The sequence below is a fragment of the Zea mays genome, chromosome 7 (assembly GCF_902167145.1).
Source record: "Zea mays cultivar B73 chromosome 7, Zm-B73-REFERENCE-NAM-5.0, whole genome shotgun sequence".
NCBI lineage: Eukaryota > Viridiplantae > Streptophyta > Magnoliopsida > Poales > Poaceae > Zea > Zea mays.
Window position 1 is genome coordinate 98,721,046 of NC_050102.1, and position 15,466 is coordinate 98,736,511.

General features: G+C 45.7%; 1 protein-coding gene across 6 annotated transcripts in view; it reads left to right on the plus strand.

Moving 5' to 3' along the window:
• The first annotated feature begins 242 nt into the window (after positions 1 to 242).
• LOC103632613 (probable LRR receptor-like serine/threonine-protein kinase At1g07650) overlaps positions 243 to 15,466 on the plus strand; it is a 43,594-nt gene continuing 28,370 nt past the window's right edge. For 3 of the 6 annotated variants that reach the window (XM_020540954.3, XM_008654364.4, XM_008654365.4), the window contains exons 1-16: positions 254 to 668; positions 1,015 to 1,159; positions 1,289 to 1,360; positions 1,462 to 1,530; positions 6,172 to 6,243; positions 6,328 to 6,399; positions 6,493 to 6,564; positions 6,654 to 6,725; positions 6,828 to 6,899; positions 7,047 to 7,118; positions 7,201 to 7,272; positions 7,349 to 7,420; positions 7,511 to 7,576; positions 8,038 to 8,103; positions 8,197 to 8,235; positions 8,343 to 8,401. In XM_020540954.3, the coding sequence (XP_020396543.1) occupies positions 398 to 668; positions 1,015 to 1,159; positions 1,289 to 1,360; positions 1,462 to 1,530; positions 6,172 to 6,243; positions 6,328 to 6,399; positions 6,493 to 6,564; positions 6,654 to 6,725; positions 6,828 to 6,899; positions 7,047 to 7,118; positions 7,201 to 7,272; positions 7,349 to 7,420; positions 7,511 to 7,576; positions 8,038 to 8,103; positions 8,197 to 8,235; positions 8,343 to 8,401 (1,363 nt within the window). In that variant the 5' untranslated portion in view covers positions 254 to 397. Of the gene's footprint in view, positions 669 to 1,014; positions 1,160 to 1,288; positions 1,361 to 1,461; positions 1,531 to 4,968; positions 6,244 to 6,327; positions 6,400 to 6,492; positions 6,565 to 6,653; positions 6,726 to 6,827; positions 6,900 to 7,046; positions 7,119 to 7,200; positions 7,273 to 7,348; positions 7,421 to 7,510; positions 7,577 to 8,037; positions 8,104 to 8,196; positions 8,236 to 8,342; positions 8,402 to 15,466 lie in introns of all 6 variants that reach the window. The other 3 variants (XM_008654363.3, XM_020540955.3, XM_020540956.2) reach the window with 3 other exon arrangements.

Below are 15,466 nucleotides of genomic sequence, written 5' to 3' on the forward strand. Positions count from 1 at the left end.
AATCCATGCGGATTTTGGCGGCACCGAAGCTGCCGATCACGAGAGCTTATATTCCAGCTTGGCAAGACAGCGATGCATCGTCTATCGCAGCATTGGTCTACCAGAGCGTAGACGTCGCTCAAGCAGAGTCAACAGTCTGACTCCGGCGACCGACAAGCCCGCCATCGCGCCAGCCTGGAAGTTGGACCCAAGAACCATTCTGGCATTCTATCCCGGCCTTGACTCGCAGAGGGAGCTGCAGTGCAGTGCAGGTGCAGCGCAACCAGAAAGCAACTCAGCTGCGCGGCAGTGCAGGGGTACACCCATGGCAACGTGACATGCCTGCCAATGATACCGCGGAGAAGACTCCAAAAAGACTGAGACAGTGAGACGCCTTTACGATAGAGAAAAGATATACATGCCCCTCCCTCTTTCTTCGCCTAGAGACAGCCAAGTCACTCACGCTCCTCTCCACTCCGTCCACTACTTTCACCTGATCGCCACCACTACCTCCACCTGGAACCTGGAAGAGAGAGAGACAATGGCGTGTAGGCCGCCATGTCCATGTGGCTGCTTCTGCTTCTACATGGTGTTCTTCCTCGGCTTGCTGCTCGTCGAGGCCGTCCATGGCACAGGGCGGAGCGAGGTGGCCGCGGCCGCTCCGACTCCGAGCCTCGTTCCAGCTGAAGGTGCTTTGCTGTCGCACAGCTGCTGCACTGTATTGATTCATGGAGCATGTTCTTTGCCTGCCAGCCTTTCTTGTCCACCTTAGCTTAGCTTCACCCTTGAGCTACCTAGTTGCTGTAACACCTGCCAAAGAGAATCTCCAAGAAACAGTTTCTTTGAAACAAAAGGTTCCATTTGGTTGAATGTTCAGAGTCTCAGCTGCAAACCAGCCATGGAGATGCCGCAAAATGCTCCGCATGCTGCTGCCTGCAAGGCTGCAACTGCAACCAACCACCCAGAAATTCGTTTTAATACTTCCTCCTCTTTCTCTTCGACTAACGCAACTGCTGGAACCGCCTCCTCTTGCAGCGAGCGTCCTTCGCCGGATCGCGGCCAGGCTTGGTGTGTCCAGCTGGGACTTCACCGCCGGCGCCGGTCCCTGCGACCACGGAGACTCCGGGGTGCACTGTGACTGCTCCTTCTCCAACGGCACCGTCTGCCATGTCACAGAGATGTACGCTTCACTTGTCCACACACACACACACACTCTTTTTTTTTTAATTTGCGTTGGCCGCAGTTTTCTTTGATTCACTGAACCAACAAAACCGCATGGCCCGGTTTGGCACCATGATAATCTTTGCAGATTCCTCAAGGGGCAGAACTTCTCCGGTGAGCTCCCGCCTGACTTCGCTGACCTCCCCTACCTCCTCCAGCTGTGAGTTGTCAATCTTCAGATCTTGGTCAAGCTGACCTGTGCACAAGCTCCACCTGTTAAGAGCAATAGGAATAACGGTGTTGTTCCTGTGCTGCATGCAGAGATCTAAGCAGGAGCTTGTTCCATGGCGGAGTGCCTCACCAGTGGGCCAGGATGAAGTTACAAGGACTGTGAGTGTGCCTTTGCACTTTTACCTGGCCATTATTGTTTGCTTGACTACTAGTAGAATAGAACAAAATGTATCACTGGGTTAGTGGTTTTCCTGCACTTTGTGAAGCCACAGTCATTGTCTCGTCTGTGGTGTAGGGCCTAGGTTGTCGGCAAGGAATATCTAAGGTAGCAACAAACTAGACCGCCACTCCGAGTCCCAAGCACATTTTTTTCCATCTTCCTGTGCTGTGATAGATTAGGTGGCTTTTGCCCTATGTCAAAAAGCAAACTTTATGAATACTAGTCATCATATCTCTGCACTTAAGCCTACCTTTTCAGTAGTTCAAATGTTGTTTAGGTTTAACACAAGAAAAAAAATATAAATGTTGTTGGCGTCGATATGGCCGCCAAACACTGGAACGGGCCGCCTGGCGGTGCTCTCTGTGGAGGCGCAGATGGTCTGCGCCTGGGGCTCGGACGGTTCACGATGGTGTAGATGGTCTTCTTCTTCGTAGCAGACCTAGATCTCGCCTCTCAGGAGGGACCCCGTCGGGGAAGAGAGATCTTAGGGTGTGTCTTGGCGTCGGCAGGCCACCCAAGACGCCTCTAGGCGACGTAGAGCCGAAGAGAGGTGAAGATTTAAGGTAGAGGGAGGCTAAACTAGGGCTAAATTAGAACTACTCCTAATGCATAAGGTAAAACAAGAAGTAGATTTGATCGATTATGGGAGGTTTAATCGGCCGTAGCCCTTCATCTATATAAAAGGGGAGGTTTGGACCCATTACAAGTCGTTTGCCGAGTTAATCCCGCAGCTTTAGCTAACAAATCCCGCAAAAAACTCGGAACCCTAACTAATTCTGCGCAAGCGCGGACCGTCCGCGCCACCACTACGGACCGTCCAGACCGCGGACCGTTCGGCCTCAGGGCTGGACCATCCGCGCGGTCACTTTCTGTGCTCAACATATGCCCCCTGCCTTTTGGTGGAGGTTGATGAATCAAAAGCATATAAACTAAGCCTGATGCAAGTCATCGGATTTTTCAATCCAATATGATGATTATTCAATAGAGCCCCAATGCATAAAGGTCGTTTCGGATTACATCTTTCTCGGCCAAGACCATTCGATGAATGGATCAAAAGGAATAGAATCGAGGTGCCCCCGAGCCTGAATAGACAAAGGGACTATACATATACCATAGGTTCATTGTCATACCATTCCATATTTGAACAGGACAATATATCACCGATGGGTAGGCAGGTCGAAAGCATCTTGGCATCACAGGATGAATAGGCGATGCTTGTTGCATCGCCTTTCGGGCCGTTTTGTTTTAGCGGGTGACCGGGGTTCCTTTATTGTCCGATTGCATAGAATGGCCTTCTTGCCAGCATATTTGGCGAGCAATTGATCGAAAGTAGGGCCGGCTTTTACCAGCTGACCATGTGTGTTATGTTTGCTTTGCCCTTGTGTCTCTTTCCTTGCTTTGTGTGGAGGCTGACGCCTATGGCCATGATTGGATTGTCCGACTGAGTCAGCCGGACCGTCCGCATGAGCACCGGATTGTTCGCGCGCAGGTGCTGGACAGTCCGCGATGCTCGAGTCAAGGAGTTTTGCTCGGCTGCTCGTTTGAGGCTGCCCCCCGGTGCCTCCGGACTTGTTAGTCTTTCTGTCTGGAGCTTTCTGAGCAATCTCTTCTTGTGATATATTTGACGTGTGAAGATGGCCAATGATGATGTTTTTGTCTTTGCCTTTATCGGCCACTTCGGGCCAAACCAAGACCTTTTTGCTTGTGGGTTCTATTGTATTGACAGGAAATGGTTGTGTGTCCACTTGCATCTCCTAAAAAGCCAACCGGTCCTCATTTATGGCCAATTGTATCTATCGACGAAAAACATTACAATCATTGGTAGCATAGGAAAAAATTATGCCACTTACAATAAGCACGTCTCTTTAATTCATTAATAGGAGGAATAGTATGAGTTAATTTAATGTTGTCATTTTTAGTAGCTCGTCAAATATTCTATCACATTTGGCAACATTAAAGGTAAATTTAATCTCTACTTGCCGATTCTTTTGAACGGGCTGTAAAGAAGAACATGCAGAAGATTTGGCCTTTGTTGGCCAAACAAACTCAACGGTATATACATCTACAGATTCATCATCTGAACTATCACGCTCTACTAGATGTAGAGTACGGGCGACCGATTTTGATGTCTCTTTAAATTGGCTTTCACAGGCTAAAGCCCGTTGATGTAGCTGAGCTATTGAGAAGAACTGGTCCCATCTAATTTGTCCCTTAAGTAGGATAGCAACCCATTAAAAGCCAGCCCTACTAGCTCTTTGTCCGCGACATGAATCCGAAAGCATCGATTTTTAGTGTCCCAGAACCTCCGGATATAATCATTAATCGATTCTTCGTGTCCCTGTCGGACTGAAGTTAAATCAGATAGCCCTAATTCATATTCCCCGAAAAAGAAATGTTCATGAAATTTACTCTCTAAATCATTCCAGGAATTAATAGAATTAGGAGGCAGGGCGGTGTACCATGCAAAAGCGGTACCAGAAAGGGATAAACAAAATAAACGAACATGAAATGCTTCCCCATCGACTAATTCGCCTAGATGTGCTAGGAACTGGCCTATATGTTCGTGTGTACTTCTCCCATTTTCACCAGAAAACTTAGAAAACTCTGGTATCCTTGCCCCTTGTGGATATGGGACAATGTCAAACCGGTGATCATATGACTTTTGATATGTTTGCCCCACTCTGCCTACACTAACTTCGAGTCTATCTCGAAATAATTCAGCCATCTCTTCCCTAATTTTCTCCATTGCGTCCGGTGGCAGACCACCAGACCTTGGGTTGTGGGGCACATTTGGTCGGGCGTTGCTATGCCGACCTTCTTGCCGTGACCGATCGATAATATTGATCGGCCTATGATCATATGGTGCGTTGTGGTTTAAATATGTAGGGGCGGAACATACTGCTGCTGTAGTGTGTAATAATTCGGTGCAAAGTGTGCAGCAATGGGCTCTATGTATGCGTATCCGGTCCGGTGGTAAATCCGAATTGCCCGGTCATGTTCGCTGCTATTGGAGCACTACACGGTGGTCCTGGTGCAGCCGCGGACTGTCCGGCATGGAAAGCCGGATGGTCCACGTAAGGGCCGGACGGTCCAGGCAAAATCTCGAATGGTCTGACCGTGTCCAGGGGCGCCGATCTGCCAAGAAGGGACGGGTGGTGATATTTGCCCTGGATATGAGTTCATTAATGGCTGGAATTGCGAATCCCTATTTGTTGCAGATGTATTAGACATAGATATCATATTACTAGTTTCATATGATGGGAAACTAGGAGCAACAGACTTCTCCAACGAACGTGTTAATTTTCTAATTGATTCTTCTATCCCTCCAATCTGTTGTTTCATTTGATTCTGCTGATGATCTACATACTGTTTAATAGATTGGATGTCGTCGGGTTTACTTACCTTGGGGACTTGAAGCGAAGATAGAAGAGATGTGACGTCGGTCTCTCCATGGTTGACAACTTTCTGGTGGCGATCCACCGTGTATTGTGACAAGAATTTCTCTTTCGCTTGATGCATGTAGTCCTCGTATTGCTGTCGCTCATCGGTCGTCAGACTTTTAACAACCGGCTTCAGGATATTGTCCAGGGAGATATCGGTGTGATCTTTAGAACCAACCATTTGAGAGCCTGATTTTTAGTAGATCTAGACACCTGTCTCTAGCGGAGTCGCCAAAAAGTGTGTTGGCGCCGATCTGGACGCCAAACATGGAAACGGGTCGCCTGGCGGTGTTCTCTGCAGAGGCGCGGATGGTCCGCGACACAGAGCCGGACGGTCCGCGACCTGGCGTAGGAGCTCTCCTCCTATGTGTACGTCCGGACGGTCCGCGCTTGGGGCTCGGACGGTCCACAATGGCGCAGAGGGTCTTCTTCTTCACAGCAGACCTAGATCTCACCTTCCGGGAGGGACCCCGTCGGGGAGGAGAGATCCTAGGGTGTGTCTTGGCATCGACAGACCACCCAAGATGCCTCTAGTCGACGTAGAGCCAAAGAGAAGTGAAGATTTGAGGTAGAGGGAGGCTAAACTAGAACTACTCCTAATGCATAAGGTAAAACGAGAAGTAGATTTGATTTGATCGATTGTGGGGGGTTTAATCGGTCGTAGCCCTTCATCTATATAAAGGGGGGAGATCTGGACCCATTACAAGTCATTTCCCAAGTTAATCCCGTAGTTTTAGCTAACAAACCCCGCAAGAAACTCGGACCCTGCGCACGCGCGGACCATCCGCGCCACCACTGCGGACCATCCGGACCACGGTCTGTCTGCCTCAGGGCCGGACCGTCTGCACGGTCACTTTCTGTGCTCAACAAATGTAGTAGTGACCAACAACAGTCTAGTAGTAGTCTCCCTTTGCAGCCTTGTTAGAGTAGTGAATTCTTGTTCATCTGACTGGTGCCGTACATGATAATCCATGGCATCGCCGTTAATGCACTGAATGAATTTGATTTTCCGATCATAAGCCTAAAACATACCTCCTATGAACGAAGGTATCAGAATATAAAATATTTTAATAATTCGATTTGTAGAACAAACAGAGTCACATACCATGTTGTTGATCTGTTGATGCCAAAGCCATGCAGGTCACTGATGGCGAATAGATTGTCAGGGCCTTTTCCCATGGTTCTCACAAAGATCACAACCCTGACTAACCTGTAAGAGCCTGAAAGCAACTAGTATTTCTGTTGATTACTTTATAAGTTCCCTTCCTGAATTATGTCTGGAAAATTAATCTGCAGGAGCATTGAAGGCAATGAGTTCTATGGGCCAATCCCTCCTGAAATTGGGTATTTAATTAGAATGGAAAAGCTGTGAGTGTATTTTCTTAAGATTCACACACAAAGAATACATGAGTATTGATCGATGCAGTTTCTGATGACTAACATTTTCATCCTGTAACTCAGAATATTATCAACCAATGAGTTCACTGGACCCCTTCCAGCTGCTCTTTCGCTATTCAGTAATTTAACTGATTTGTAAGACTACTCCATCTATATTCTTTTCCCACTTCGCTTCATTTTTGAAGAGTCTTTTGGTAATTTTTAACTATTGATACTGGTAACAGGAGGATTTCTAGCACCAATTTTTCCGGAAGGATACCTGATTTTTGGGGAAACTTGAAAAGGCTTGACAAATTGTGAGACGGTGAATTTATGACAAAACACATCTCATGACCACAGAAATCACATGCTTATACCTTCTTTATGTAATGTAAAATGTGTAACTCTTCTTGGTGCAGGCAAATAGAAGGATCTTTCTTAGAAGGGCCAATTCCCTCGAGCCTATCTGAATTGAAAAACCTTTCTGATCTGTATGTCAGCAAAAATGTTTGAAACTATTGTTCTCATGATTTGACATATATAATGATATTCACTCACCGGACATAAGCCCTTACAGCTCCACCATAAAAAAGATATGATTAATTTCCACTAATTCCTAGTGTTTCCGTGTGAAACAGGAGGATTAGTGACCTGAGAGGTAGTGGTTCATCTTTCCCTGATTTAAGTGGAATGACATACATGAACAAATTGTAAGTTCGTAATTTACTGAATTTCAAGCTTGCCATATGCTGGCTCTCATATCTCATATGATACAAAATTACTCAAATGTAGGGTACTAAGGAACTGTTCCATCAGTGGAAGCATACCCCCATACATTGGCACATGGACATCTCTTAAGCATCTGTAATAAATCACAATTTATCTAAGTGCTAAAATGTTTTTATAATTAACATATTTTGTTATAACATTGTTTATTCAGGGATCTCAGCTTTAATAAACTGAGTGGAGAAATACCACCTTCTTTTGCTAGCATGGGAGCTGTAGATTACATGTAAGTAGTGACATTTCCATAAAAATGAAATAAACATGACATTTCATTGTGCTCCTTTCTTAAATGTGCATCTACCAAAATTGCCTGCAGATATCTATCTGGAAATTCACTCACCGGGAACATACCTGGATGGTTATTAAGAAGAAACAAGATCGCGTGAGTATTAAGCCACTTCCACACTCTGAGGCTTCAACGCTGAATCAAGAACCCATATCTCTTATAAATAGATAGGTCAATGAGCCGATACCTACAGACATCCACGAATAATACCACATAGCTTTATTTACCAGGACGTTTTAAAGCTATCATAAAAGTTAAGGAAGTATAGCTTCAACTTTCTAAGATGTTGGTGTGTTAATAGAATGTCAATTGCTGGATTAATGATCTTCAGAAAACTGATAAAATATTTCTATTTAGAAATGCATCCATGACACATGTCATGATTGAAATAGCATTGAACCAGTTGAGTTTTCTTCCTATGTCCACTCTTGTTTACCTGGTGACTGCAAAGAGAGAAAAAAATGTTCAATACCTGTATGTACATGTAACTAAGTATTACGAAGCTAAACAAGTCAAGCTTTCAATAGAATCCAATAACAGAAAATAATCACATGCAGGGACATATCTTTTAATAACTTCACGATGGGGAGTTCAGGTCCGAGCCAATGCCTTCAAGGGAGTGTGTAAGAAAGCTTTACCATGATACCTGGTCTTCTTGCTCTTCAGAATCCTTAAGAAAAATACATAACCCTTTCTTATAAATCCTTCAACTACAGCAATCTGGTGGAGAGCTATTCAGCTGAAGTGAACCGTTTGTAAGATCCTTTAGCTTGTTGCTTCAATATAATACAAAAGTTTAGGCCATGAACTTGTCTAGCCATAATAAAATCTTCTGACTCCTATGTTTGCCTTTTGTGCACAGAAATAGTATTCATCCATGCTTAAAGAGGAACTTCCCATGTGTTGCTTCGAATGGACAATGTAAGTTGATCTCTAGTATTCACAGTTAGTTTGAAAGCATCAGTACATCATAATGCATCGAGAAACACCTCGTGTCCTCAGTATTAGATGAAAACACAGTTTGTTACGTCTATTCCTAAATTAGAGAGAGCTGCGTCTCTCTACCGTGATTTACGATGGGTTAGTTGTGGATTACGATCCCATCTATGTATATCCCTATCTTCTCTCTTCTCTCTATCTTCTCTCTTCTCTATAACTGCATATATCAGCAATATATAAACACCGGCCGTGACCCCTAGAGGGCATTGAGCCAAGCCAATTAACATTATCGGTGCCAAGGGATTAATCACTCGATCCATGTTCATTGTTATATCCTACTCCTGCCCTATTGCCGTCTCAACTCCTGCATCGTCCATCATGTCCACCACCACCTTTCCCCTCCACCACGCTGTCACCATCAAGCTCAACAAAAACAACTTGCTATGGCGTGTGCAGCTGCTTCCATAACTACGGAGCTCCAAGCTGATCGGATACCTAGACGGTACCCTCATCGCACCGACGTTTTTTTTTCTTGAATACGCAGGAGAGCTGCGTATTTTTGTATTAAGAAGAAGAAGAAAATGGGGAGAAAAACCCCCGGTACAAAGGTGTTACATTTGCCCAACCAACACCAAAACACACCCCAAACAACTAAGACACCTCTTCTAAATGGAAGAAAGAGAGCGCTTTGGCTCCAGCCATACGCCAACCCATTAACTCCTCCCTTGCAGCTGCCAACACCACCGCAGCGCTAGGGTTACATTTATCAAAAACACACCTATTTCTATGTTTCCACAGAGACCATGCACCCAAAATGACTAGAGAATTGAATCCCTTGGATAAAGGTTTGCCCACCCTGGCAGCACTATTCCTCCACCAGGTTTCAAAACAGACGTCAACATGGGAAGGGCAGAGCTCCTGGAAACCACCTGTCTGCAGAAGGCTGAACCAAAACTGTTTTGCAAAACTGCACTGAACCAGCAAATGGTTGATAGTTTCTTCCAACTGGTCGCATAAAGGGCAAGACTCCGGGTGATCTAGGCCACGCTTAGCAAGTCTGTCAGCCGTCCAACATCTATCGTGCTCCACAAGCCAAAGGAAGAATTTACACTTTCCTGGAGCCCAGGATTTCCAAATGCGTTCAGCAGGCTCAAAGCTAACAGAGCCAAGAAGCAAAGTCCTGTAAGCTGAACTAGCCGAGTATTGACCCGATTCACTGAACCTCCAGGCATGCACATCGGGAACATCCGGCTGAAGAACCATCCCCTCTAGCAAGTCACAAAGGTCCATGAGATTAGCAATGGCTGTAACAGAAATAGCCCCCCTCAGATCAGCCAACCAATTGAGATCAGGCAAGGCGTCTTTGACCAGGCGCCTAGAAGCAATGCACTTGGGCACCATACCCAAGACAGCAGGTGCCACGTCCTTAATACATTTGCCATTCAGCCAACGATCCTTCCAAAAAAGAGTATCAGACCCATCTCCCAAATGAGTGATAACAGCCGCAGCCACCAAGCTTTGCACAATGTCGCAAGTTTGAATCTGAAAGTCCGACCATGGCTTAGTCCTATCAGATTTTTGCAGCCAAGGCCACCTAGCCCGCAGTGCCCAGCTCATGATCCGAAGGTCACTTATGCCCAGACCCCCCAGGTCCTTGGGTCTAGTGACTTTGGGCCAAGTCAGCAGACAATGGCCACCATTCACCTCCTTCCTCCCTCTCCACAGAAAGCCTCGTCTAATCTTATCGATTGCTTTAACAGCCCAAGGAGGGATGTCCAGCGCCAGAGCAGCATAAATCATTCTTGATGTCATCACAAATTGAACATAAATGGCTCTACCAGCTTTTGTCATCAGATCAGCTTTCCACCCAGGTAACTGGGCTGCAGTTTTATCAACAATTGCTTGAACTTGACTTCTTCTAAGCTTTCCAAGAGAAAGCGGGAGGCCAAGGTACTGACAGGGAAACTCCAAAATGGAACATGGAAGGAGCTCCTGAACACAAGCAAGATCCGCCTCAGAACATCGAATAGGAAAAACATTACTCTTCTGAACATTGGTCATTAGACCAGACGTATCCCCAAAAATCCTAAGGATTTCCAGAATCAGAATTATGTCTGAGGGCACCGGCTTGAGGAAAACCACCGCATCATTCGCGTACAAAGAGAAACGGTGTTGCAAACTGTTCGTGGAAAGAGAGTGAAGCAGCCCTTCATCAGAGGCCCTCTGGATTAGCAAGTTGAGAGTGTCCATGACTAAGATGAAAAGAATTGGAGATAAAGGGTCCCCCTGCCGAAGACCCCGCTAGTGAGCAATGTAGTCCCCGGGAACACCATTTAATAAAATTCTCGTCGAAGAAGAGGCTAACAGCCCACAAATGATGTCACGCCAGATCTGCCCAAAACCCAACTTCTGCAGGACTTCCAACAAGAAAGCCCAAGAGACCGAATCAAAAGCCTTAGAAATGTCGAGTTTGAAAAGAATGCGGGCTTACCTTTGACGATGAAGAAACCTTGCAGTGTGTTGCACTAGCATGAAATTGTCTAAGATAAATCTTTTCTTAATAAATGTTGTTTGATTAGGAGAAACCATATCATTCAAATGCCGAGCCAATCTGTTGGCCATCATTTTTGTTACTAACTTCGCGAAGCTATGGACAAGGCTGATTGGACGAAAATCTTTCACTTGGGCTGCACCCTCAACCTTAGGCAAAAGAGTGATAAACGCTGAATTGAGCAGCCCCATGTTTCTAAATTTTCGAGCCCAAACACAAGAGATCGCTGGCATTACATCAGCTTTGATTGTTACCGAACAAGCCTTGTAGAAACGACCGGTGAAACCATCCGGGCCCGGAGCTTTATCCGACGGCATAGATTTTACAGTGCCCCAAACTTCTTCCTCTGAGAAAGGCACATCCAACTCATTTAGATTGAAAGAAGGCATCCCACAAATCATGGCGTCCACACAGACTGACGCTGAGCTGGTTCCCAATCCTGCCTATGAGCAATGGTACAATACCGATCAACATCTCTTGAGCGGGCTCCTCTCATCAATGATTGAAGAGATGCTTCACGACGTCCTGGATGCCAAGACGTCAAAGGAAGTCTGGGATTCCATCCGGATGAAATTTTCCTCCTCGACCCGTGCTCACACAGTGCAGCTACGTGTCGAGCTTGCCAACGTCAAGAAAGGTGATCTGTCGGCGGCAGATAACTTTCGCAAAGTCAAGAACCTTGCCTCGGAGGTTGCTGCCGCGGATGCCGCTCTTCGCGATGAGGATGTGCTGGCATATCTTCTAACCGGGCTTCCCTCGAACTACGACTCCTTCGTTACATCTATAACGACCAAGGACTCCGTCTCCCTCGACGACGTCTACACCCACCTCGTCACTTTTGAGGCGCATCAACTACGACATCATACAAATCTTCAGCTACAGATGGGATCATCTGCCAATTACGCTAGCCGAGGAAGCCAGTCCAAGGGCCATGGTGGTGGACGCTCCTGTGAACATGGAGGTGGGCGGCCTCATGGGGGTGCTCTGTGACGTCCCAACGATCGTCGCCCACCTAGCTCTACTTCGCACCCCATCTGCCAGATTTGCGGCAAGGAAGGTCACACGGCCATACGCTGCTGGTACCGCATGGACGACTCCTACTCCGAGGAACCTCCTTTCTCACACGTCGCCACCGCATCCTCAAAGGTTGATACCGACTGGTACACTGACACCGGCGCCAACGACCACATCACCAGCAATCTGGATCGTCTTACCGTCCGTGAACGCTACCACGGCAATGAACAAGTGCACGTCGGCGATGGATCAGGTTTATGAATTACGCATATTGATCATTCCTCTCTTAATACTGCCAATCGTCCTCTTGTGTTACATAACATCCTTCATGTTCCCAACATTACTAAAAACCTTTTTTCAGTGCATAAATTTTCACGAGATAATGACGTATTTTTTTAATATCATCCTTGGCATTTTTCCATTAAGGACCGACAGTCGAGGAAAAGCCTTCTGGACGGGTGATGTGAGTTGGACCTCTATCCAACCAAGTCCACAAATCTCCCTGCGCTCAAACATGCTCTTGCAGCAAGATCTACTACCTACTCTCATTGGCATGCACGCCTTGGACATCCTGCACCCAAAGTAGTTCAGTCTATTTTGCATTTAAACAAACTCTCGTATTCTAGAGATAATTCATAATCAGTTTGTAATGCGTGTCATCTTGCTAAAAGTCATCAGTTGTCTTATACACATTCTGTTCATCATTCTACTTCTCCTTTGGAGATTATTCACTCGGATGTTTGGGGCCCTACCCCTAGCTCTGTTGGTTGTTTTTCTTATTACATCAGTTTTATTGATGACTTTAGCAAATTTTGTTGGATTTACTTAATGCATGCTCGTACTGATGTTCCTCGTATCTTCATAGAGTTTAAGACTCATGTAGAGCTTCTCCTTGATAGAAAGATCAAATGTATTCAATCTGATTGGGGTGGAGAATATCAAAAAATACACAACACTTTCTTCCGCTCCATGGGTATTGCCCATCGCGTCTCGTGTCCTCACACACACCAGCAAAATGGCTCAGCCGAATGGAAACATTGACACATTGTAGAAACCGGTCTTGCTCTTTTAGCTCATGCAAATGTTCCCATTAAATGTTGGGATGCCACTTTTCTCACCGCCACCTATCTAATAAATCGCATGCCTATTCGTGTCATCGATAATACTAGCCCTTTAGAGTGCCTTTTTCACACTTCTCCAAATTATTCTATGTTGCGTGTATTTGGATGTGCTTGTTGGCCTCATCTTTGGCCCTACAACAAGCATAAGCTATCCTTCCAATCCAAGGAGTGTGTGTTCTTGGGCTATAGCCCACTCCATAAGGGGTACAAATGTCTTGATCCCAATTCTGGCCACATCTATGTTTCAAGAGACGTTGTTTTTTATGAGAATGTTTTTCCCTTCCAAGCGTTTGTCCTATGATCCTAACACTCCATTACGTAACAAAGAAATGGACAATCGTAGTATTTTGTTGAGATATGATCCTATGCATGTTCGTTTGCCTGTTGTTTCTTTGGATGCAGCAGATCCGGCACAATCCTCGGTGCCAGTACCATCTCCCGCTCGGACGGAGGAGCCTCAGGATTCAGCGGACAATCGTCCCGCGCTCTGTCCGGCATCAGTGGACGCCAATCCATCTGCCTGCACTCGGCCTGGGATGGCACCACCTGGTGGCCTAACAGATTTGGTCCCTGCTTCTAGTTCTGAGGAGCATGCAATACTGGCATCGTTGTCTCACCTTGTTGAACACTCGTACGACACTAGACTTCGGCACAATATTCGCAAGCCCAAGCTACACAGATGGCACTGTTACATACTCTGTGGTATGGTCCTCTGATTCAGCTCTACTTCTCATTTTGTTGCTCTTAATGATCCTCTTTAGAGACGGACTATGGATGATGAGTATCGTTCTCTCATTAAAAATGCTACTTGGCACCTTGTTCCTCCTCGGCTTGGCTTGAATGTGGTCGATTGCAAATGGGTCTTCAAAATAAAATAGAAACTTGATGGCTCAGTTGATCGCTATAAGGCTCAACCGGTTGCTAGAGGATTCAAGCAGCAATATGGTGTGGATTATGATCACACCTTCAGTCTGGTTGTAAAGCCCACTACAATTCGACTTCTTCTATCATTGGTTGTCTCTTGTGGCTGGGTTATTCGACAAATCGATATTCAAAATGCCTTCCTTCATGGTTTTCTTGATGAAGATGTCTATACGAAGCAACCACCTGATTTTGAAGATTCCGCTCGTCCAGAGTATATTTGCAAGCTTGATAAGTCACTGTATGGCCTCAAACAAGCTCCTCGTACATGGTTCTCTTGCCTAAGCACTACATTACTTGCCCTGGGTTTTTTGGCCTCAAAAGCAGATATATCTCTATTTCTTTTTAACATAGGTGACATCAAGATCTATTTTCTTATATATGTTGATGATATAATCATCATTAGTTCCTCTTCAGTGGTCGTTGATTGCTTGCTTGGGCAACTCAGAGATGATTTCACGATAAAAGATCTTGGACCCCTGAGCTATTTTTTGGGTGTTGAAGTACATCATCATATCGACAGTCTAACCTTAACACGACACAAGTACATTCATGATCTTCTTTTCCGGACTAATATGCTTGCTGCTAGTACTGCTGTTACACCGATGGTCCCCGCTGAAAAGATTACTCTAACAGATGGAGAACCTTTGTCACAAGAGAACTCCACTCGATATAGGAGTGTTGTGGGAGCACTCCAATATCTGCCGCTGACTCGACCAGATATTTCGTTCTCGGTAAATCGTGTTTGTCAATATATGGCTGCCCCTACTTCAGTGCATTGGACTGTAGTTAAACACATTCTTCGTTATCTACGGGACACAATTGATTATGGCTCACGTTTTATCAAGACTGGATCATTGCTTCTTAGCGCCTTTTCAGATGCAGATTGGGCTGGTAATTTGGATGATCGGCGTAGTACCGATGGGTACGCCGTCTTTCTTGGGGCAACCTTATTTCCTGGAGTTCTCACAAGCAAGCTACAGTGTCCTAGTCAAGCACTGAAGCTTAATATAAAGCCGTCGCTGATGCCACAGCAGATGTCATCTAGCTTCAGGTTCTTCTTCGCGAAATTGGCATTTCTCTTCCATGACCACCGAACCTATGGTGTGTTAACATAGGCGCTACATATCTCATGGCAAAACCAGTTTTTCATCGTCGTATGAAGCATGTGGAGATTGATTATCATTTTGTCCGAGAGCGTGTTGCCATGAAACAACTTGAGGTTCGCGCCATATCATTGAAGGATCAAGTGGCCGACATCATGATAAAGGCGCTTCCTACTCCGGCATTCAAGCATTTCAGAAACAATCTGAACTTATTTCCACGACGTCCAGATTGAGGGGGGTATTAGACGAAAACACAGTTTGTTACGTCTACTCCTAGATTAGAGAGAGCTGTGTCTCTCTACCATGATTCATAGTGGGTTAGTTGTGGATTACG